This window comes from Emys orbicularis, chromosome 3 (genome assembly GCF_028017835.1).
Source record: "Emys orbicularis isolate rEmyOrb1 chromosome 3, rEmyOrb1.hap1, whole genome shotgun sequence".
Classification (NCBI taxonomy): Eukaryota; Metazoa; Chordata; order Testudines; family Emydidae; genus Emys; species Emys orbicularis.
The window spans coordinates 139,018,954-139,044,013 of record NC_088685.1 but is presented as its reverse complement, the minus strand read 5'-3'; the positions used below and the strand labels follow the sequence as shown (position 1 = coordinate 139,044,013).

Sequence of the window (25,060 nt, the reverse complement as noted above, 5' to 3'; positions counted from 1 at the left end):
GTTTAGTCTAATTCTCCTCTACTTAAGCAAGTGTAAACCAGGAGTAACAATGATGAGGTTGAGGTAAAATTGTTTTAAGAAGAGATGAATCAGGCCCCTTGTTTTTTGTTCAGCAAGTTTCACCTGTTGTAAAACACTGTCTGGTGTTACAACGGTATCATATTTTTACAAACATCAGATGATATTTCAAAGGACAATGAATAAGATAATTATTAACACTGTGAACAGAATAGTTTGGGTGTAGCAGGCCAAATCTGTTAGAGCTGTGTGTATACATTTGCATATCACCAGCTTCTATTAATACTTATTCAAGCCAGTACTTTCACAATTCACTCCTATGAGCTCTAAAATAATACAGATTTCCATAATGAGGATTTGAATGTGAATAAAAAAGTACAGTCTGTATGCTCCGTCTTTAAATAAATCCTTCCCAAGAGAAATTACAATGATTAGAGGCCTGAATCTTCACTCGTATAGGTTTCATATCTCTGTAAGTCCATTTACTTTCAGTGGAGTTACTCCAGAATCTGGCCCTATTTTTTAAACATTATTTTTGGGGATAATTTCTCAAAAATAGTTATCAGATAAAGCTACTTTTTGGCTTATCAAAATTATCCTTTGGCTGATTAACATAATTGCCATTATTTCATATAGTGGAGTTTTGAACAATCTCCTGACAGTTGAACCGCAACTTCCATAATGAAAATATTGTGTAATCAGAAAAAAGGCCCCAAATTATTTTTAATCACTTCATATTGTCATAAGCAGCATTTCTCACTTGATTATTTTACATGGGAAAAGGCTAGTATATTGTAGCATACTGGTATGTGACATTCACTAAGAAATAAATGAATTATATGGGACCTCAATCTGCAAGTAGTGTGTCTACTTATGGGGAAAGAAGTTCTGTACGTGGATAGAGGATCCAATATAGTATAGGATGAATGGTAGTGAACCATGTTAAGGCTGCCTAACACTTTCCCCTAACATTTATCACACTTCCTTTTTTAAGAGAACAATAAAGGGTACTTTAAAATTAAAACACAGGAGAATTTGATTCTTTAAAAATTCTAGCTAGTTACATAGAAAAGAAAAACTACATTAAACAATGTTATGAAGATTTCAAAGTCAAGTACTCAAAAGTTAGGAAATGCCAGAATTCAAGTTTTTCCATAGGACCAAGCTTCCAAGGGAGTAGTGGTGACAAAAAAAACCTAACTGGCTTCAAGACTGAGCTTGATAAGTTTATGGAGTGGATGATATGATGAGACTGCCTACAATGGCATGAAGCCGATCTGCAACTGCTAGTAGCAAAGATCTCCAACGGTGGGTGACGGAACACTAGATGGGAAGGGCTCTGAGATACTACAGAAAATTATTTTCCAGATGTCTGGCTGCGGATCTTGCCCACATGCTCAGGGTCTAACTGATCACCATATATGGGGTCAGGAAGGAATTTTCCCACGGGTCAGCCTGGCAGAGACCATGGGATTTTTTTTCTTCCTCTGCAGCATGGGGCATGGATCACTTGCAGGTTTAAACTAGTGTAAATGGTGGAGTCTCTGTAACTTGAAGTCTCTAAATCAAGATTTGAGGAATTCAGGAACTCACAGAGTTTATGGGTCTTTTACAGGAGTGGGTGGGTGAGGTTCTGTTGCCTGCAATATGCAGAAGGTCAGACTAGATGAGCATGATGGTCCCTTCTGGCCTTAAAGTCTATGAGTCCCCTTCCCTCAGTCAGTGTACAGAATGAATGGTTCTCACGAATGATACAGCTATTCAGTTTTTTTCTTATCTTTCAATGTCTGGCTCCATATTTTATTTGTGGCACCCCTTCCAAGCCCTGGACTCAGTACAGAATTATTAATTTCTTCTAGAACTTTTCTATGGCGCTCATTACATCCTGCCAGCAGTTTCTTCTTGATTATTGCAAAGAGGGTCCAGGTCAAGCAAGTCTCTGCAGATCTGAAACGTGGCAATATGTCATGGGGAGAGAGTTTTTTCAAGCAGTGTATTTAGAGCTTTATAATCAGCCCTAGCACCTTACGCTCCAGCCAGAAACTGACAAGAAGCCAGAGCACTAATTGAATATGCCACATGATATTCCACTTACTAAGCACACAGCCACATTCTACATTAGTTTTAATTTTCAGATAAAGTAAATGTGAAGAATGCATTAGGATGCATTGCAGTAGTACAGTCTTGAGGTGCAAAAACAAATTATAATGGCAAGGTTCCAGTTGGAAAGAAAAGGACACAACTGGCTACATACTGGGACACAAGCAGTCTTGGTTAGCAAAAGAGGAGATAATTCAGTGATACCTGGGAATCTGCTAGATTCTTAGGTTGCAAAAAAATAACAAATGGCTACTACACATATTTCAAAACATTATTTCTTACTAATTTCATGCAAATGACAATGTGAGCAGTTTACCTGAATATACTCTGTGAGAGTATTGAAGACCTGTTTTGCAACTTGAATTGCTTTGGAGAAATTACGTTGTCCTTGCTCATCAATAACATCCTTCCCAGAATAATACCAGTAGAAATCACTAATTGATTCCTATAAAACAGATGTAAGAAACAACATATACAAGTCAGATATTCAAACTGCCACTCCTGGGTTCATCAGCATTTTCATAAAGTAGACTTAAAAAACAAACTTAGTTGTAAGCAAAAAAAAATGTTCCATTCATTCATATGGATTTAAAATAATCTCAGAGATTTTCGGTATCATCAACATAATGCATTTTCTCTCTCATTGCCAGTGAAACTCACAGGGAAAAACAAAACAAAACCAAAAATCCCTTCAAAATCTAACTTTTGTCTAGATACCTGGCCTTTTTGTTTATTTCAAGCTTCACACAAACATAAGGGTCCTTAAACTGAATAAATCATTAACACAGTGCTGTGTGCTGTTCATGTGAACTATGTGTCTTTATACTGTCTTTATACTCTCTGTCTGTCAGCTAGCTAAATCAAGGAACTGAATATTCTTTGTGCACAGAATTCTTTTTTCCATCTCCTTTAAAGAATGCCAGTTGAAACTTCATCAAAATGAGCTACAAAACATCAAAGGGTTTATTGTTGTTATTACGACCGAGCCTCTAAAGAACTTGCAAGGTCACACAGTAATACAGACAACAGCAACAACAACTAGAAAAGGATTGATTTTCCACATACTGGAATTTTTAGAAACAACAACAACAACAACAACAAATGCTAAAAGGAAATTTAATTGGTTAAATTAAAAAAAAGATACAGTGAGGTGTGCAGTAATGTGGATTTTCAGACAGATGAGACAAATAGGTAAAATGATGAATATGTTTACTGCAATACATCTTCTATGTGCTTCATGCACTTGGTTCAGAAAAGGAATTAGATGTTCTGCATTACCCTTTGATGGATTATGACAATGTGATGCTTTCCCAGAGAAATGGGATTTTGATATTATTTCTTTAAACTAAAGCTAATTAGCACAAATTGTTCAGAGGCTCGGTTTGGATAGGAACCCCAGATCAGATGCATCCGAAGAAGTGGGTTGTAGCCCACGAAAGCTTATGCTCTAATAAATTTGTTAGTCTCTAAGGTGCCACAAGTACTCCTGTTATTTTTCCAGATCAGACTGAGGCCTCCTAATAGTACAGAACATTGCAGCACATCTCCTCAGCAACACAAACTATGATGAACACATGAAACCTGTCTTCCACTCTCTACACTGGCTCTTGATAGAACATCAAGTCAAGTTCAAGGTCTTGGTCCCTATCTTCAAGGCACTCTATGGCCTGGGCCCAGAGTATTTAAAAGATTCCCTAAAGCTCCAGGATGAAGACCATGGTTGACAACTATGCTCCTCTGGCACAATGAAACTCTCTACAATAAAGGTAAAGCTTGTTTGAAGGAGACAGAACTTTCTTGGTCTGTGTGTGTGGAATGAACTCCCCCAGGAACTAAAGACGATCACAAACCTCACCACATTTAGCTCCAAGTGCAAGGTGCAGTTCTTTGATCTTGCCTTCTCTAATATATATGCATAGCAATGTGTGTGTTCACACAAACACATGCACTCGTTGCTAAGCATCTGAATATACACACACAAAAAAACCCTCCCCACTGTACAAGATGAGAGAACAAACAATATGTTGACAGATGTGTACTCATGTCACTAAACACTGCTGGAAGGCGCTAAGATACTACAGTGCTGAACACAGTATAAAACCTATATGGAATAGAATAGGATTATGTACTTGAAATGGATAATCTCCAATATCCAGTAACCTGTGGTAATTCCACATCTTGATGCAAGGAAATGGGTCAAATGGTCACCACAGAGAATACAGAAAATGCATACTGTGATTGGGCAAAACCACAGGTTAGGGCTGAGCAGGTGCTGAGAACATATGAGCAGCAGAAAAACCTGTTCTTGGTTTAAGTAGTAGTACTCAATTTTTTCATAGTAGGACCCCATACTATCTAGCCAAGAACTGCCTCCCATTTAACAATATGGAAAATGTTTAAGTGTCTCCTTTTAGCCTGTCTCTTCTGTTGCTGCTGTGGCTGCGACTTCTGGCGAAGGAGGCATAAATGAAGTCAGATGAAGGGAATTGCTTCTGGAAACAGACCATGAACCTCCTTCTCTAGCTCGGCTGTAAGTCTGGTCTTCCCATCAAAGTTCTGTTGTCTCAACTTTTCCAACCTTGCTAATTATCTCTTGCTGTCAGAAAGGAGATCTTGCACCTTGGATTGAGCTTCCCGAAAACCAGAATGTCAGTGGGCAGTGATGTCAGACATCACAGTTCTCACCAGTGTATCCAATGCACCATAGGAAGATAGAGGGCCTAGCTGGGAACCCACGAAATGCCCAGTGATAACATCTTTTGCTGCCATCTTCTGCTCCCCAAGGAAATGATTTAGCAAACGGAAAACCCAGTCCCAAAAGCTGGAATCGATATCAGACTATCTCCAAGAAGCAGCTCCAGATCCCCTTTTCAGTGTTTCCAAAAATGGAGTATGAGGGATATTCAAGTGCAGCAGTATTGTGATGAATGTGTAATGTACTGGTAAATGTAATGTAGACTTAGTTTACTCATAATCAAAGCAAACTAAAGCATCTGTGTGTTAAGGCGCATGAGGTATAGATGGAAATAGTAAAAGGCAGCTACCTGTATTTATTTGAAATTAGTATGTAAGGTGGGTTTACCTGAACTCTCAGTAAGTAATCCACAGTGGAGATGATAATATTGACAGTTGTGTTGTTACCAGTTTGAGTTCTCAAATAATTCTGAAAATCTAAAAATGAGAGGACGAGTTCAAGTTAAAATTTCTTTAAATCTCAAATATTTTCAGAATTATTTATTAAAATAAATTCTGGTATAATCCATTGGTCAAAACCTACTTTAAAGAACTGAAACATCTTTTAAGTAACTTTCCTGTTTAAAGCCATATTTTAATTCAATGAACCGTTTACCTTTTCCTGAATGGTACCATCTTATTGAGGAGATCATGTAACAGTTTACAAGTTCTAATATCTGGTTTCTCCTGTGAACATATTATAAGTCTGACTTTGATCTCACTTATATCAATTTTACACTGATGTCGCTACATTAATGTCACTGGAATTATTCCCGATTTACACTAGTCTAAATGAGATCTGAATTAAATCTTATGCCATTACTGATGACAATGATATGAATATTTGACAGCTATAAACTGGAATCTTTTTTTATAATGCCACAAAGTATATGAGTAAGTGAACTAATATTAAAAATACTTTAAAAGAAATGGCTAGTATTTCTTGCTTTTATATATGAAAAATTATTGTTCCTCCTTCAATGAAGATCTCCCATATGCTCCTGGAATGACATTTAAGCCCCTTAACCACATTCAGTGACAATCAGAACTCTAAAAATACTGTGCATGCCAAAGTATAATATGTTCACTGCAAAGCCCTCCTTTGAGATTTTCCTCTCATTTAGTGATCAGGAGCTAAAACTAGAGTACACTTCATTTTCTATTTAATTTACCTTTCACATAGTTCTTGCTCCAGGAGTTATCATTTTGTGAGCCATTTTTTTCTCCCAATGTTTAAATGAACAAGGAAACTTGACATTTTAACTCCACATAAATATTTTTCTTTCATGTACAGTTCAGCTACTCAGGAACCTTTCATAATATTTCCTTAAAACTTGCCAAGCCTTCAGCACTGATGAGCTTTTATCCCTGGTTACCATCACCTTGGCTCAGCTGACTGGCAGCCTGCCCACAAACCTGAACTGTGTCCTTCACAAAGCAACTGGAGGAAGCGGAAGAGGTCACAGGTGAATTCGTCATCCTGCATTACCTTTTCTCCTGTGGAAAGCCAGATGGAGGGACAAATTATCACAGACTGTCAACTAGCTCCCCACTCCCTCTTACCAAATCTCCATATTTAATCTGAAGTCACCATTAACAAACAAACATACAAAATGCAATTTATAGCCACTATTCTATCTGAAGCATGGCATGTGGCTGGCAGATAGGTGCTATTTCTCTTCCATAAGAAAAGAACATTTACATTTCAAGACACAAATTTCTCTCTATACAATGTGGCAGCATGGGCGTGGCAACATTTTAGAAAAAATCCATCATTTACACTCTTCTTTTGTTTTTGTTGGCATGAAGTCTGCATCATGTACAAAGGTTAATACTGGATTTACTTTGTTTCAATGTCTGATAAATATTGAAAAGCCCGAAAAATTAATCAAGTATTGCAGAAAAGAGACCTATACAAATATATATATATTTTTAAAGCAAAATTAGCCAACAACTTTATAGACATTTATGTTCTCAGAAAACACTTAACCTGGGATTTTCAAAGGAGTCTAAAAGAGTTAGGCAACCAATTCTCATTGAAAGCCAGTGGATACGAGGCACCTAATTCCCTTAGTTCTGGTTAACCAAAGCACTAAGCATGCGCTTAAGTGTTTTTTCTGAAGGGCTGGACTTCAGCGTGTCCTTAAGGACTTTTGCAGAACTAGGCTCTATGGCCTAGTTTTTCTGTAGATAGCAGTTATCCAGGTGTTTAGAGCTTTAAAAGATCTCCAGAATTGCTTAAGAAAATCTGGTACACTAACATGGTCTCCATTCAATTAATGCACCTCTACAATCGTATCAGTACAGAGAGTCAATCTGGAAGTTTAAATGAGAAAAGGGGAAGCATTAGTGGGTCTAGGAAAGATCAGGGATTAACAAAGTTGAACTGGAAGCTCGATAAATTGGCACAGAGGGAAGACATAATAGCAAGCAAAACTACACTGGGGTATTAAAGGCAAATGATTTCATTATTAGGGCTTTATACAAATAGTTTGGGGACAAATGGTGTCTTGGCAAAAATGGAAACAATTTTTTTTTAAATACAGAGGATTTGAATGTGCAATCATTTGTTACTTGATGATGGCATGAAACTAAAAGACAAAAATGCAAGTAAATTGAAAAAGTACAGTATATTAATTCTGAAAGTTTTCTTAAAAATAGGAGGCATTTTGGACTGGTACCTGAACTTCCAAATCCAATGTGATATTAAGAACACTATCCTTTTCAGTTGGTGAATAAAAGAAATAATGAGAGTTAAACAAAAATATAAAACTTCTCACAGACTGGAAGTGCTTGAATTAGAGAGACAATATATATGCATATATATATATAATGTATAAACAGGAATATGGTTGGATGTTTACTGTACATAAAAATTATGAATGATTACAATTACAAATAGCCAGTGGACTTACCAGTCCGCAGTCTGTGACTTTCAAAGTGAGAGGCTTCAGTATAATGGTAGGGTTAGGAAGCAAAACCATTTTGAAAACTAATGTGAACATTAAAAGAAGTATATAAAATCATTTCACTCTTTTCCCTGTTGGCCAGCAAGACACAATATTTGGTGACCAAACCAAGTATCACCAGGTATACATAAAAATGTGGCAAACATAGGGAGACTTAAAATGTTTTTTTCCTCCCCCTAGTTCTTGCTGCATTCTCACTGAAATGGCAAAAAGAAAAAAAAAATGCATAGTCCTCTCCCTGACAATGAATCAAGTACTACAGATGATGTTTAACACAATTTGTCTCTGGGTCGGACATTTATACCAGATATATAGGTTTTCAACTGTACAAGATTGAAAATCCTTACAACTAATTAAATAACGAAACACAAAAGACTAAAAGAGGATCCTGTGCACACAAGTAGTATATAAATCAACAGTACTATATATGGGTTAAAGATGCTTAAACACTTTGCTGGACTTGGAATGTTCAGCATCCTGCAATATCGAGCATTTTATTTTTATAACTCAATTGGATTCCTCATGTTTTAATATTAAGTATGTGCTTAAATGCTTTACTGGATAGGGGCCAGAATGCTAAGAACCTTGCAGAATCTCAATTACCTTTATGGAACCTGAGCCTGCAACAACATATGCATGTAAATGAGACTTCAATGACTTCAAGGGGATAACACATGTAAGGAAAATTAATCATACATAAGTGTTTGCAGGATCAAGCCTACAAAAGGCCTAACTACACATTCCTTGAGTATCCAAATCTCTCACCGACTTCAGTGGCAGTTTGGCATGAACAAAGAACACAAATCAAGACTATTATGGGAATGTTAAAAAAAAACTGCATTAATAATTTAGATTTCAATATTCCAGTAAAATTGATCTATGTTACTCTTACAGTTAAAGATTGTTTCAATATAACTTTTTTTTCATAGAGCAAATATTTCACATGTATTTTATTTAGGCCCCTCCCACTCCCTATTTAAAAAAAAATGTTTGCCAGGTGAATATTTTCTTTTCTTCTAAAGGAAATTTAACTCTGCCATGTGGCTAGCTGACCACTTTCACTTGGAAAAGGTGTGTGTGTGTGGGGGGGGGGAGCATAAAAAGTGACAGGAAAAATAAATTCAGTAGATGCAGCAAAATTAGGACCTCCATTGAGGAAAATATTTAAATATTTAAGCACAAGAACACTTCAGCATGCTTTCTTGAATTAGGGCCTAGGTGAGGTGAGAGTGTTAAAGTAGTATAGTCACAAGAAAAAATGGTGGCTTTTTTAAACAAACTACTGTACAAAGCTTGGCAGGAGCTTTGAACAGCACTTAATCTGCACTGTTTTCTCACTTTCATTTCTCACTTTCGTTCTCACTCAAAAAGTTTCTCAGAAACAATTAATATTCATATTGAACTTGATAACACAAGGTGCTGAGCACTCCAGCCATGAATTTTAATGGAATACTCATGTGCTTAAATAGAGCACATACTTAAGTCCCTATTTCAGCAAAGCACTTAAAAGCATATGCTTGGTTGAATCAAGGCCTAAGAACTTTGCTGGGTCGAGACCATAGTGCTTATAACCTGGCAATATTGAGTGTCCTATGCCTGACTTTTAAGTGGTTGTGTGTGTACTGAATATTAAAAATATATATATTAACAGTATACATAAAAAAAACACTAGATACAAGTTTGGTGCTATTAAAAACTTCAGCATCACTTTGACCATGGTGAGAGGGAAAGTCCAAAGTAAGAGGAATGGTTGAGGAAGCCTTTAAAAATGTAAATCATTTGATAATGTCCTTTAAAGTGGCTGAAAATATTTATTTTTATTTCCTCTCCTACCATTCACCTCCCTCTCAATACCTCTCCACTTTTGCTTTTCTTTCTTTTCCCCTTCTCAGCTTTTGGAGACATTCAGGGAAGGTGGGGAGGGACAGGAAAGCCTTGAATTAAATGATAGCAATATTCCTTTATAATGAAATCATTTCCTGACACATCAACTTCACTATAAGAATCAGTTTGCTGAAAAGAAATTGCAATTTGCACACTGCAAAGCATTTGGTTCTTTCATTCAATGTCTCTATAGAGATGGTTTCATAACCGCTGAGTTACTATAAGTGGGTTTTCATTGAGATAATGAAAGACTGTCTTTTGAGGTTTTGTTATTTCAGTTTTATCCTCCCTCCTAGTATATTGGATCTGATCATTCACAGTACCTCATGGAAAAATGTATTTACATCTGTGTAAAATGAGTACAAATCATACACAAAATTATACCAAGTCAGAAAGGTAGTGTTGTATGCCCCCTATCACAAGGAACAAAGGCAGTGGTGGATCAGACCCATAGATTCCTTTTTAAAAACAAACTATTTATATGTTTCAATGTTAATCACAAGCAGTTTTGAGCAGTATGCCTGTACTGATTACAGAGATCAAATTCTTCTGACCAATAAAATATCTGAATCTCTTTTATAATGACAAATCCTTGGCATTAAAAAAATAGACCATAATCTGACTCACAAACAAATGCTGGTCCATTAGCATTTTTTCAGGATACAAACACTATTTAATGACTACAGAGAGGTGTCTCTTTGGAGACTACAAGTTACACATCTGGAATTCAGATTCATTTCTTTGCTTAAAATCTAAGCAAGCCACTTTTGGTGTCACGTACACAAATTCATGCCTCCACACACAAACATTTATACATATAGTGTACTTATAAATATACGTATTGCATATAGCATGACTTAGGGAAGTGAGTCACTGCTTAGGTTAGCTTCAATTGATGTGATGTATATACTATAGTACATTTGCTTAAACATGTAACTATTTGGTTAAAATGCTGCCATTGCCCATGTTGCACATAAATGGTATGGTTACACACATGAATGGCTTTATGCCTACAGTGTGTGCAGTTGCGAGTCTGATTCTGTGATGTATACAAACAGAAGCAACGTCTGCAGTAAAATAAAAATAAGATTGAATGTAACAAGCATATGTATCTCCTTGAAAGTGTTTGAATCTCGGTTCATTAATTCTTTCCTAGCCTCCATTTTGAAATCCCCACTGCTATTAATATTTAAACAGATTTGTGGGACATTATATATTAAAAAATATTTACCATTCTAAAAGGCACAAGGGCCCAATTTTGATGAATGCACAACTGTCAAACAGCAAAGATCTGCCATAGTAACACCAATTAATTTATTTCCACTAAAAGATCCAGAAATTGTTCCGCTGAGTTACCAGTGCCACATGTCTGTCATTGTCTCTTTATTGCCCCTCAGTTACAATAAATCTCATAGGAAACGGATCATTCAAGACCTCAAGCCAGATAAAGTAACCTTTTCCCCCTCACTGAGCCATGCACAACTACCTCTGCTAGCGCAAGCTAGTTTCGCTTGTACTAGCGTAAACACAAGTGCAGGGTCCTCACAGGTGGAATCTCTGCTAGGGAGATGTGAAGATGGAAAGGATTGCTACAGCAGAGGCTGAAGCAGGCAACTCTCCCAAGCAACAGGATGCAGTAACGCTAGCTGGAAATACACTAATTCAGAACACTCCCATATCAGCTTCAGCAGCTTATAAATATTGCTAATATGAATTTAATTTCAAGATGTATGTGACTGCCACTAACACGAGGTAATGTCCTGCAAAGATTTAAGCACATGCTTAATGTTAACTGCTAAAGCAGTGTGAATGGACATTAGTGTAAATGAGAATCCGGCTCAATGGAATTAAAAACATGCTTAAAGTTAAGAGAATGCATGTTTTTGCAGGACTGGGGCCTATTTAACTATTTTGTACTACTATTGCTTTTTAACAACTCTTCTATGTTTTATTCTATCTGTGTTATCAAATGGAATGTGTGCCAGGCATGCAGATTGGTGAAAGGCTAATCTTTAAAGGGATAACTGTCAGGTCACATTTCCCCCTGTATTTAGATTTTATAAAAATAAGCTTTTTAAGAGCTAAGACAAACAGAAATAATTCCATTACATTAAAAAAATCTAACTGAAACCACACTTTATAAATCAACATTTCACTGCAGTGTTTTTCCCCCAAAGATTTGATTTTGATTTGAATTAATTGAAAATTGATTTTCAAACTTACAATATCCCTTTAAGAGATGTCAGCAGATTATAATATTAGATACTTTGCAACTTGTATTTAAAGGCATCTTTTAAAAAGTGGAAGTTAAATCTTATTGAGGAAAACAGAATGGAGCATAAACTCTGGCAAGTGAAGTGTAAAACTATAATTAGGAAGGTCAAAAAAGAATTTGAAGAACAGCTAGACAAAAACTCAAAAAGTAACAGCAATTTTTTTTAAGTACATCAGAAGCAGGAAGCCTGCTAAACAACTAGTGGGGCCACTGGACGATCATGATGCTAAAGGAGCACTCAAGGAAGATTAGGCCATTGCGGAGAAACTAAATGAATTCTTTGCATCGGTCTTCATGGCTGAGGATGTGAGGGAGATTCACGAACCTGAGCCATTCTTTTTAGGTGAAAAATCTGAGGAACTGTCCCAGATTGAGGTGTCATTAGAGGTGGTTTTGGGAAAAAATGATAAATTAAACAGTAATAAGTCACCAGGACCAGATGGAATTCACCCAATAGTTCTGAAGGAACTCAAATGTGAAATTGCAGAACTACTAACTGTGGTATGTAACTCATCATTTAAATCAGCTTCTGTACCAGATGACTGGAGGGTAGCTAATGTGACGCCAATTATTTAAAAAGGCTCCAGAGTGATCCCGGCAATTACAGGTCGGTAAGCCTGACTTCAATACCAGGCAAATTGTTTGAAACTATAGTAAAGAACAGAATTATCAGACACATAGATAAACATGATTTGTTGGGGAAAAGTCAACATGCTTTTTGTAAAGGGAAGTCATGCCTCACCAATCTACTAGAATACTTTGAGAGGATCAACAAGCATGTAGACAAGGGTGATGAAGTGGATATAGTGTACTTAGATTTTCAGAAAGCCTTTGACAAGGTCCCTCACCAAAGTCTCTTAAGCAAAGTAAGCTGTCATGGGATAAGAGGGAAGGTTCTTTCATGGATCAGTGACTGGTTAAAAGATAGGAAACAAAGGGTAGAAATAAATGGTCAGTTTTCAGAATGAAAAAGGTAACTAGGGTGTCCCTCAGGGGTCTGTACCGGGACCAGTACTGTTCAACATATTAATAAATGATCTGGAAAAAGGGATAAACAGTGAGGTGGCAAAATTTCCATATGATACCAAACTACTCAAGGTAGCTAAGTACAAAGCAGACTGCAAAGAGTTACAAAGGGACTTCACAAAACTAGGTAACTGGCAACAAAATGGCAAATGAAATTCAGTTTTGTTAACTACAAAGTAATGCACATTGGAAAACATAATCCCAGCTATACATAAAAAATGACGGGGTCTAAATTAGCTGTTACCACTCAAGAAAGAGATCTTGGAGTCACTGTGGATACTTCTCTGAAAATATTTACTCAAGGTGCAGTGGCAGTCAAAAAAGCTAACAGTGTTGTGAATCATTAGGAAAGGGATAGATAATAACACAGAAAATATCATATTGCCTCTCTCTATAAATCCATGATACGCCCACATCTTGAATACTGTGTGCAGATGTAGTCACCCCAATTCAAAAATGATATACTGGAATTGTAAAAGATTCAGAAAAGGGCAACAAAAATATTAGGGGTATGGAACAGCTTCCATATAAGGCGAGATTAATAAGGCTGGGACTTTTCAGCTTGGAAAAGAGGCAACTAAAGGAGAAATATGTTAGAGGTCTATAAAATCATGACTGGTGTGGAGAAAGCAAATAAGGAGTAAAGTAAATGTTATTTACTCCTTCTCATAACACAAGAACTAGGGGTCATCAAATGAAATTAATAAGCAGCAGGTTTAAAACAAACAAAAGGATGTATTTCTTTACACAATGCTTTCAACCCATGGAACTCTTTGCCTCAGGATGCTGTGAAGGTCAAGACTAACAGGATTTTTAAAAGCACTAGATAAGTTCCTGGAGGATAGGTCCATCAATGACTATTAGCCAGGATGGGCAGGGATGCAAAACCATGCTCTGAAGAGTCCCTAGCCTTTGTTTTCCAGAAGCTGGGAATGGGCGACAGGGGATGGATCACTTGATGATTACCTTTTCTGTTCATTCCCTCTGGGGCACCTGGCATTGGCCACTGTCGGAAGACAGGATACTGGGCTAGGTGGACAATTGGTCTGACTCAGTATAGCCATTCTTATGTTCTTAAAGAACACCATTCTAAAAGTTAACAATTTTAACAATAGTTTTATGCATATCTCTAAACCTCATTCCATTTTATAGTTTAAAAATGAATGGATTATTCAATACTGCTGAGAAAACATCTATATATTGTGAGCTTCAATTACGAGTCTATAACAGAATGCTAGCACTCTGAGTTCAAGTAGAGTTTTGCCTGTGAAGCCCTCAACTACTGTTCAAGTGTCCTTTCTGTATAAATGCTGTTGTGGAAATTTATGAGTCTTCTGAAGATAAAAATCAACTGGCCTTGAACCAAAGGTGACATTGTAGCACATGCAGGGGCGACTCCAGGCACCAGCGCAGCAAGCGCGTGCCTGGGGCGGCAAGCCGTGGTCGCTGTGAGGGCAGCAGTCTGGCTGCGTTCAGCGGCATGCCAGCAGGAGGTCCGCCGGTCCCGCGGCTTCAGTGGCAATTCGGCGGCGGGGACGCTGAAGGCGCAGCACTGGCGGACCTCCCGCAGGCATGCCGCCGAATCTGCATGACTAGCGGACCGCCCGCAGGCACGCCGCCGAAAGCTGCCTGACAGCCGTGCTTGGGGTGGCAAAAAACAGAGCCGCCCCTGAGCACATGGCAAATACTGTCAGGCATCAGAAATAAAGTATTGTTATCCTTTGTAATTTAAAATTCCATGGCACTATTCCAAAAGTGTCTCTCAAGTGAGATCAGTCAAATGCAATTATAATATTCCTCTAACAAAGGGCAAGATTCACAAAAAGTTTAATGAAATGAAAAAATGGGTCTAAAAATCTATTTTCAATTAGTAAAGAAGTTCTTCTAAATCTTAGTAATTTTTTTCAAGAATACTAGTATTTAGTAGATTGTAGAGATTGTATTAAATGAAGAATATTAATATTAACTCCAATTAAAATAAAATCAATCTCAGATAATTGTAGTAATTCTATGTTTTTTAAGGAGACTGCTAATCAATCTTCTATTGAAACTCTTAACAGGATAGCTGCACAGTCTGACGGTTAAAGGAAAAAAGTGGAAGTCAGAATTTCTGGGTTCTTTTCCCAACTCGGTTAAATGACTTGCTATGTCATCTTGGGGAAATCACTTAATTTCACTGTTTTATTTATCCATCTATAAAATGGGTATAATTATGGTTACCTATCTTACAGGGGTTTGTGAGACTTAATTATTTGTAAAGCAGTTTAAATTTTTCAAATAAAAGGTGTCAAGAGTATTATTGTTAATAATATCAACAGATTTTAAAGTGATTAGTATCTCAGGGATACTGTATTTGGCTAAAGCAGAACTCCAGTAGCCTGACCCAAACTCTCTTTTCCTTGCTGCATAGTAAGTTTGATCTATTTAACCATACATCACAAACAACGATAATGATTTTATGCAAACCACGCCAGTCATATAGGAGGGTATGTGTTTCAAATGGCAAGTACCGGTAATTTTTACAGAAGTTGCCTCACCAGCTAATTTAGGAAAAATCATTCTGACCCAAGGACGTATTCAAGTTTCTTTTTGAAGTCTTGTTAAAAGAAAAAAAATCCTGTACTAGAAGAGTGCCCAACAATAGCAAGATAATGCAAGTGTAGATTAAACAAATGCATTCCATTATCTGTCAACTAAAGTAAGGGCTTGTGGAGGAGAGAAACATTGCACTTTCAAGGTTATCATGATCATGGTGAGACAGCATAGACAGAGATAGTTAAATGAAAAATGGAAAACCATCAGATGGGATAATGAACATTTGTGCAACTTTGATTTTGAACCTTTTTTTGTAAAAGAAACATGACAATCAAAACAAATATACATACAGAAAGATACAACATTAAGTACATCACAAAAACAAGTAAGAAACACATTTGCTGAAGAACCATCAGTGTTTTTACCAGTGGGGGTTCCAGGATTTTGTACAGGAAGGTGGTATTAGTGAAAGGGGAATCAGGACAAGGAGCTTAGATGGGGATAGCACAAAGAGAAGGTTGGAAAGGGGCAATAAATCTTACATTCATCTTGACTCACTGCAGGGTTTTCTGCTAATGCCAATGTGGAGATGGGAAAAGAAATCAAGTTTTATAGAACACCACCACTACTAAGAGGTCAAAGCCTACTTCCATTGAAGTCAACAGGAGTTTTTACAACTGACTTGAGTAAAAACTGACTCAGGCTCATAGTCAGTAATAAGTTAACAACTCATTGATAAATTCCTGCATCAAATGTAGAAATAGCAAGGAACAGGTTATAGTGTGTACTCTGGACCTCACTCCATTCCCCTAACAATCAACCACATGTTCCTGAATCTTGGAGTAAGTATCTGTACTGTAAAATGGAATGGAAAAAAATATATTCTCCCTGGGTCACCCAATCTAAACTTTGGTGCTCTCTTGGAATGACTTTTTAGATAGGTATTTGTAGGATTGCTAGCAGTTATGTGAGCTCAGCTATCCCATACAATCTAGAATGTCTAGCAATCATTCACAGCAGGATCTATAATTTCTCCTCCAGACACAATGGCTGGGCTTTCATAATGCTATCAGGCATTAATACCAATGGCATTGGGCTGCCTATAACTCATATTTAGTGAATTAAAATGAGTGTGCTCAGTGACAGATGAATTATTGTTATCCTTTGCCTCTAAGGGATACACATTTTCTCTGTTGTATGAAAAAGCTCTCAAAGTGCCAAAATATCAGGAATAACTAGTAACATCCTGATGTAACCCTGAAAAGAAACAGCAGAGGTGTTTTTTTTTTTTTAAACTACCAGCTACTTTAGCAAGTACTGTAGTAGAAAATGAATTCTGACTGCATAGTGTAAACCTAGCTAGTGGCAGCCAACATCTCCTTTCTATCCCAACCTCCAGCCCTCTCTGGATCCACCACTGATTTCCTGTGATTGCACAAAATCAATGCAGCGATAAAGCCACATTAAATGCACAACAAAATAGTACAGGAGGACTACAGCACAAGGGTTTGTATATACAGATATATATATTTTTTAAAAACATCCAACCATTGCAAATACTGGGCCCACTAAAAAAACCACAACCAAACCAAAAAAAAAATTAAATAAATTAAAAAAAAGCTTGCTGCTCTTACATCTAGCGTGCCAGTTACTGTGCAAATCCTGAGAAAGGGAGGAAGAACAAAGAAGTGGGGAAAGTTGGCATAAAAACGGAAGAGTTTGGAGTACACAATTATAATAATAGAAAAGAATCCACTTGTTTAAAAGCCTCATAGGAACAAAAAAAACTCATGGTGTTCAGGAGCTGTACAGTGCTGACACAAAGCTAACAACAGGAAAAAATAAATAAGAGGCAGCTTGTTTTTAATAATTACCACGCTCATGACTGATGACTGAGGAAGGGAGGACAGGACATTTAGTTCAAAGAAAAGAAAACAGGAAAAAAGTAAAAAAAAAGTTGAGAATTTGTTTTTAGCAGATACAAAACACACTCAGTATTGGTTTTGGCAAATTAGTTCTGCACTAAAGAGAAAGATCAAATACAAACAAACAAACAAACCAAAAAATTCTCAGATGAGGAAGCATGAAAATACCCTACGTATGAGAAGAGTCACTTATGCAGTTGTCAAAAAGAGTCGTTTATAGTTGCTTGCAAAATTTGTAATTTCTAATAACTTTGGTAGATGATTAAAAGAAAAATGATCCTGTATCAAAAAGCCCATTTCAAAAGCCAAAATTATTATTAATAATTTAAAAATATAGATTAATGGAAATTATGCCCAGAATGTCCAAACATTCTGGAGAATAATTTGCAGAGAAACATGAAAGCAATGGTCAAGCCAGCCTATGCCTTATAAGACAGACAGCACAATCCAGAGTAATGGGGCCAAAGTTTACTCATGTAAATTGACTTGAATGAGATTACTCAAATGAGTCAGGCAAGAAGGATATGACCTACAATTTATTAAGCTATGGGAGCACTTTTGGTGAAAGAGAATAATTTTAGAAAAGTACGTGTGATCTGCCTTAAAGGCATTCACTCAAATTAAACAATGTGATGCAAGCACTTGAACAATCAAGAAATATGTCATGTAAAACAGCTACAGGCACAGTAGCCAATGACATATGCAGTGAAGCAGGTATGAATTATGAACTCCAAAATACAATAATGAATACGCAGTCAAGCTTTTTTTCCTTGTTTTTAAGAATAAAAACATGTAAAAGGATTAGTTAGTTGTAGGATTTAAACACACAAAAATATTATGAATGAAGAATGTAATTGGGAATAGAGAAAATGTGCTTTGGTAGCTCTATTAATCACATAAAAAAATTAACCTAATGGTTCCAGACAACCACACTAATAGGATGACAGAACACATTATGAGACAAAAGAAAGAAACTAACAATGAACTGACAACACAGAAGGTAGAAAACCCAAATTGTTTCAAAATCATAAGTAAACATAAAATATCAGAATATTTCCCAAAAAGACAAATTACACAGAAATACTTGTAAAACAGAAACTTTCACAACAAATGTCTTCCAAACAGCAGCTACTGTTCCCGTGACCTCTGATATTTAATTTATTGCTTACTAAATTGTCTAAATTCAGCCGGAGACAATTTAACAAATCAATTGGGAGCCCTTCATTTTATTTTATGCTGAAACTGGTTAGGGATTTCTAAGTTGTTTGACATAAACACTGCTGTTTGTGATTGGAATCTCCTTTCAAATTTACTCATAATATTTTCTTTGCTACTTCAAAATGATATACTGCATTCCTCTGAGACATTCCCTCACTCTCAAACGTGCTCTAGTGATCTTTTATTGTCTAGTACTGTCTAAAGTAGGCCAGTTAAATTATAAACTATCTGAAGAAATATCATCTTAGCTTCACCCTTAAACATCTTGGTGCAGATTTACAAGGGTCCTTAACTATACAGTTTTGATGAAGAACAGTAAAAAGGAAAAGATTATTTTCATAAGATGATAATACCTGATCCTTCTTCTGTCACCATGCCAAGGCCCTCTGCTTTGTTTTGGCGTTCAAATGCATTTAGGTCAAGAACGCTGCAATGAGAAAAGCAATATAGCATTTAGATTCTTTGATAAATCCAATATTTTATCATGTTGATTTTCAAAATGATGGAATTAAACTTAGAAATATAATTATCATCTTAGCTGGAAGATGGAAAATAGTGTTTAGGAGATAACTGAAATGTAATGTCACTAAAGCCAGGTACACCATTTTTTTTAAACAATGGGCCAAATTCAGCTCTAAGTTACACGGTTGCACATTTAGAGAAATTCTATTAAGTCAATTCTATTACACTGGATTCACTGTGTAAATGAAAGCAGAATGTAGCTCATTATGATTTACTGAAAAAGAAAGTACGTGTATATTATCTATATATCTCACATTTCATAAAAATAATACATTATTATGTGAGTGTACACATATTCCCCCATTATCTACTGGGAAATTACATAGTTGTGTAAGCCCAAACACAGGTCACTGTCTGGCCATACCGAAAGAAGGACAGGAAACATTTTAAATGGGTTTAATCAGGCTCCAACTTTATTATTGGATGTCTGGGACTACCTGGCAGATAAAAGTGTACAGTGCAGGTAACCCCATGTTTATGCCGTAATTACCTGGGGAGCTTCCCCCTTTCTTACTGTTCTGCTTCCACCTGGAGCCATGCGGCTGAGACATGCTGAAGCGCTGTGTGCCTTCCTGCTTCAGCCTGCTCCATGTAAGGGAGGGTTCAGGCAGAGGTGAAAGTAAGCCGGTACGCCCCGGTACGGCATACCGGACCAGCTTCTCCAGGTGGCAATTTATAGGGCCTGGGTTTCCCAGCAGCGGCTGGAGCCCTGGGTCCTTTAAATTGCCGCCAGAGCCCCGCTGCTGGACCCCCCGGGTAGCGGAGGTGGCCGAGACCCCAGGGGCTCTGGTGGCGATTTAAAGGGCCCAGGGCCCAGCTGTGCCCAGCTGGGAGCCTCTGGCCCTTTAAATCACCATCGGAGCCCCACCGCCGCTACCCCAGGGCTCCAGCAGCAGGCCTCTGGCAGCAATTTAAAGGGCCCGGGGTGGTAGTGGCGGCCAGAGCCCTGGACCCTTTAAATTGCCGCCAGAGGCCCGCTGCCGCTACCCAAGGGCTCTGGCGGCGATTTAAAGGGCCCGGGGCTCCGGTCACCACTATCGCCCGGGCCCTTTAAATCGCCGCCTGAGCCCTGCTGCTGGCGTCCTGGGGTTGCGGTGGCAGCCGGGACCCACGAGGCTCCTTCGGCAATTTAAAGGGCCTGGGGCTCCACTGCAGTAGCAGCAGCTGGGAGCCCCGAGCCCTTTAAATCACCGCCCGAGCCCCCAGCCGCTGCTACTACCCCGGGGCTCCGGCAGCAGGGCTCAGGCGGCGATTTAAAGGGCCCTGGGCTCCACTGTAGTAGCAGCGGCCGGAGCCCCAGGCCCTTTAAATGGCCCTCAAGCTCCAGGGCTCCCAGCCGCCTCTGCAGCTGGTAGCTCCGGCAGTGATTTAAAGGGCCCGGGGCTCCCAGCCGCCACTACTGCAGCCGGAGCCTGGGGGCCCTTTAAATCTCAATCTAAACACTACCCCCTTCTGGTTGAGGCCCCGCCCCCTGCTCAGGACTCCAGCGAACCAGTAAGTCCTTTAAATTACTTTCACCCCTGGCTTCAGGTGTAGATCTTCCCCTTTTAAACCCTACATTCCTAGGGAATGAGTCAGTAACCACACTGACCCTTTTGCAGCAGTTTTCATCCCCCCCGCCCCCCAGCCATAAAGCACTATTCCCTTCATATCAACCAATGAATTTTTACATTTTCCATTTATTTTGGTTTATTAAGATGTTTAAAGGTCTGTAGTACCATGCAGATGTACTCTGATGCACTGGAAAATCCAGTGCCAACATCTCTACATTGTTGTGGTAGAGATGATTAGATATATTTTTTTTTACTGAAATATTTTTCCATCAAAAATGGGGTTTATTTTTTTTTTGGTGGCGAAAATGTCATTTTCTATAGAATTTTTATTATTATTGATGGGAAATTAAACTTAAATTTGCATTTTGTTTCTGTTGTGTGTGTGTGTGTGTGGGGGGATTAATATGAATGGAAAGAAAAAATATCATTTCATTTTGAATTTTCCTAGGAAAAATCTAAACATTTTGAATGAAAATTTTCAAATAACTTTGAATTAAATATTTTTCAATGGGTTGTGGAAAGACGCCCGTTTTGCTGACAACCTCTATTCTCTAGGCTGCTTAATCCCGAACAGCAAACTCCTGAGGGATATGTGCTACCACTAGCACCTCCACCCCACCATCTTCTGCAAAATAGACAAAGCCAATTGTAAGTTATGGTGGTTTTGGAAGTATTTACTATCATGTGGATTTCCACTCGTCAATCTGTAGAGACCTGAAGGAAACATTCAAGGTAGAGAAGCTTTTCACTAGCTCCACCATTGTCTTCAGGGTGCAGAAAGTGCCATGGAATTCTATAGGTTTGGGGAAGAGAGAATTCATGCCATAATGCAGGAGTAGGCAACCTATGGCCCGCGTGCCAAAGGCGGCACATGAGCTGATTTTCAGTGGCACTCATGCTGCCCAGGTCCTGGCCACCAGTCCGGGGGGGCTCTGCGTTTTAATTTAATTTTAAATGAAGCTTCTTAAACATTTTAAAAACCTTATTTACTTTACATACAACAATAGTTTAGTTATATATTATAGACTTATAGGAAGAGACCTTCTAAAAACGTTAAAATGTATTACTGGCACGCGAAACCTTAAATTAGAGTGATAATATATAAATAATAATAATATATAATAATAATAATAAATAATAATAATAATATAAATAATAATAATAATATAATAATAAATATATAATAATATAATAAATATAATAATAAGTAATAATTAATGGAGATATCCCATCTCCTAGAACTGGAAGGGACCTTGAAAGGTCATCGAGTCCAGCCCCCTGCCTTCACTAGCAGGACCAAGTACTGATTTTGCCCCAGATCCCCAAGTGGCCCCCTCAAGGATTGAACTCACAACCCTGGGTTTAGCAGGCCAATGCTCAAACCACTGAGCTATCCCTCCCCCATATTGAAGGGATAAATGAAGACTCGGCACACCACTTCTGAAAAGTTGCCAATCTCTGCCATAATGGCTCCATCTCCTGCCTTCCCTGGATTTAGTTCACTGTGCCCTACTTCACAACCTGCTCTCCTCTGAGCCACACAGAGAAGAAATTATATGGTTCCATTTATCATAAGTCTGTATACCTGGTTGATGGCTCATCTACCTTGGTGCAGGGATTCTCATTGTAACAACTATTTTGTTCTTTGGATAGCATAACAAAGGTGGTGATCTGCAATCCCAGAGGGGTTGTAACTTTCTGACAAAAACTTCATATTTTATTTTTTTCTTTGCCAAATTGAGCTTTATATTTTTCAAACACTTCATAACCATTGTTATCATACCAAAATATTCTACTTTTAATGAAAAAATACTTTAACAGCTGTTTTTGTTCAGGAAGAAAAAAATAATATAGTAGTTAGTCCAAGTTCTAGGACATCTGTCATGCAGCAGATGGTGCAAAAGGGAATCTTCCAGCAGCCAGATAAATCAGGATTAGGGATGTTTTTCACCAGCCTGGAACATAGCAGTCATAATGTAACAGTGAACTGGGCTCAATTTTAACTTTCTATGCAAGTGTCTTTATACAATTATTGTATTTATTTACGCACTGCATACTTATTACAGACACATTCAGAAACACGAACCTGCAAAAAGACCATAGAATGTCCTCCTGTCCACTCCAAAACAAATGACTTAATTCCCTTCTCCACCTTCCAAAATTCTATTAACTCCCTCCCCACACAGAGGCCTCCCTGGAATTCTTGAGGAAATGACCCTTGTAGAGTTCCTTGAAGGTATTCAAATCTGGGCTCTGTTGGAGGATGGGAGTAGATGAGTTCCAGAGCCAAGGGCCCCTCACTGACAATGCCTTACCACTAACTCTGCAGGCTGTTATCTTGGACACATCAGTCAATTACAAATGTCATTTCATCATGTGAGGAGAGAGGTTGTTGCTAAGGTAGACAAGACCCAAATCATGTGTCATTTATATGTCAGAACCACCACTTTAAATTTCACCCCCAAATCAAATCGAGTCCAATTCACATCACAGGCCACAGGTGCAGTGCACTCTTTGCACAAAACATCCAAAAATCCAATATCCCTAGACTGTAAACGTGAGTGGGAAATGATGAGCAGACATTTCCAAATGCTTTCACAGCCTGTAAACATCAATGGGATAAATCAGGAAATAAGGTACTATTTGTTGTAAGGGAGGCAGAATTGGGTACACTGAAATCAGGGAATAAGTCATGGCAGCCTGCAAGGTAAGTAGCTGTGTAATTAGTCATAGGGGCTCAAAAGTGGGGTACAAATATTCAAAGACAATGGTTTACGTAATCCTGCCTGAAAGCTGGAGATAAGCATAGCCCCAGGACAGTCCCACTATCATAGCATCATAGAAGTTTATTGTTGTTGAAACCCTAGGAATATGAAAGGAAAACAATTGTGTGTGTGTGTTTGTGTGTGCGCGCGCGCGCGCACGCACACACACTCCTGGCATATTTACCCTTCCTGTCTCACCAGGTAATTCTTCCGACATTCTACTGATATTACAAATCCTGTAGAAAAGAATTTAGATACGAAATAATAGATGTATTATAATAGATATTTTCTTACCTACATGACTGCATAAGACCAGCAAGGCTCTGAAAGAAGCCCACATCCTTTTTGTCCTTGAGGTAGTCGAGCATTTTCTACAGCAAACAAACCACATAGTATAAATGTTAAATCATTGGGGATCTATTATTCTATGCCAATTAGACAGTCTTGTGAAATAATTTTGATGGCATTTATAAATCTGATAGAACAGACCAGTTGACAAAAACCCTCGTACCACAAGTCAGGCGGATATTTTGTTACCGACCAAACCTTCCAGAGGAGGCTGCCACCATGACGTGGACACTTTTTAAGGAATTATAGGAAATAACAATCACTAACCTCAGCACATTCAGAACTAAATGCAAAATCTAATCTTTGATTTAGCTTTCTGCTAGTTCATTCTACACATGCACACACACAAACTATAAGTTAATCTATTTCTCTAACAAGCTGGAAGGGAAGAAAGAAGGAGAAATTGCTATTTCTTTTTAAAAGTATTTGGAAGATTCTCTGACATTTTGGTGATGACAGTTTCAATAGAATTACTGATATGAAAAAATAATTGACATGGAATGATATTGCAGTGTTCCAAATTCAGATTGAATAACTTCACAAAATGTACCCCTCTGTCTGCACCCTATTATAATCATCTTTGTACAAGGTATGTCTTGTAAGGTATCATTTGAGGTCTCACAATCTGCTGGTCAATATTGTCCTGATAAAATATGTGTGGCAACATTGTATGTAAAGTTATAAGATTTTCCTGTATGATGTTTTTTACATATGTTCCAAACTGAGATTGGCAAATAGGTCAGCCTCAAACAAAAGAATGTATTCTCTGCTTAACTTGCATTTAAGCAGTAATCAGAGCATCAAGCAGGAAGGGAGACAAAGGGAGTTCAAGCAGGTAAGAAAACCGGCAGGGAATATCCTTACATATAGATACTCTGTCTCCTGACTCTCAGCTGGAAATGTTTTCCAAGACGTGGACTGACTCTATAAAAAGGAGGAATAAATGCCCCCAAGGGACTCCCCCCTCCTTTCTCTGTCCGTCAATTTACTGCACAAGACAGGACAAAAGAAGCAGCCCTCAAACAGAAGAAGGGGTCCTGGCCCAAGAAGTTTGGCCAGTACGACTGTTGAGAGCATATAGTAAGAAAAACATGGCTTTGAATTTACCAGTTTGTTAAGTTGGGCACTAGTTGCGTTTTGTCTTTATTTCTCTTGTAACCATTTCTGACTTTTATGCCTCATTATTTGT

At 38.0% G+C, this 25,060-nt stretch overlaps 1 protein-coding gene across 1 annotated transcript in view; it reads right to left on the bottom strand.

Annotated features, from left to right (window-relative positions):
• RYR2 (ryanodine receptor 2) overlaps nt 1-25,060 on the bottom strand; it is a 527,178-nt gene that overhangs the window by 63,933 nt on the left and 438,185 nt on the right. Inside the window, exons 85-89 of the mRNA XM_065401458.1 lie at nt 23,818-23,894; nt 19,037-19,110; nt 6,268-6,348; nt 5,201-5,289; nt 2,435-2,563 (exon numbers count right to left, since the gene is read on the bottom strand). Of these exons, the coding sequence (XP_065257530.1) occupies nt 2,435-2,563; nt 5,201-5,289; nt 6,268-6,348; nt 19,037-19,110; nt 23,818-23,894 (450 nt within the window). The remainder of the gene's footprint in view (nt 1-2,434; nt 2,564-5,200; nt 5,290-6,267; nt 6,349-19,036; nt 19,111-23,817; nt 23,895-25,060) is intronic.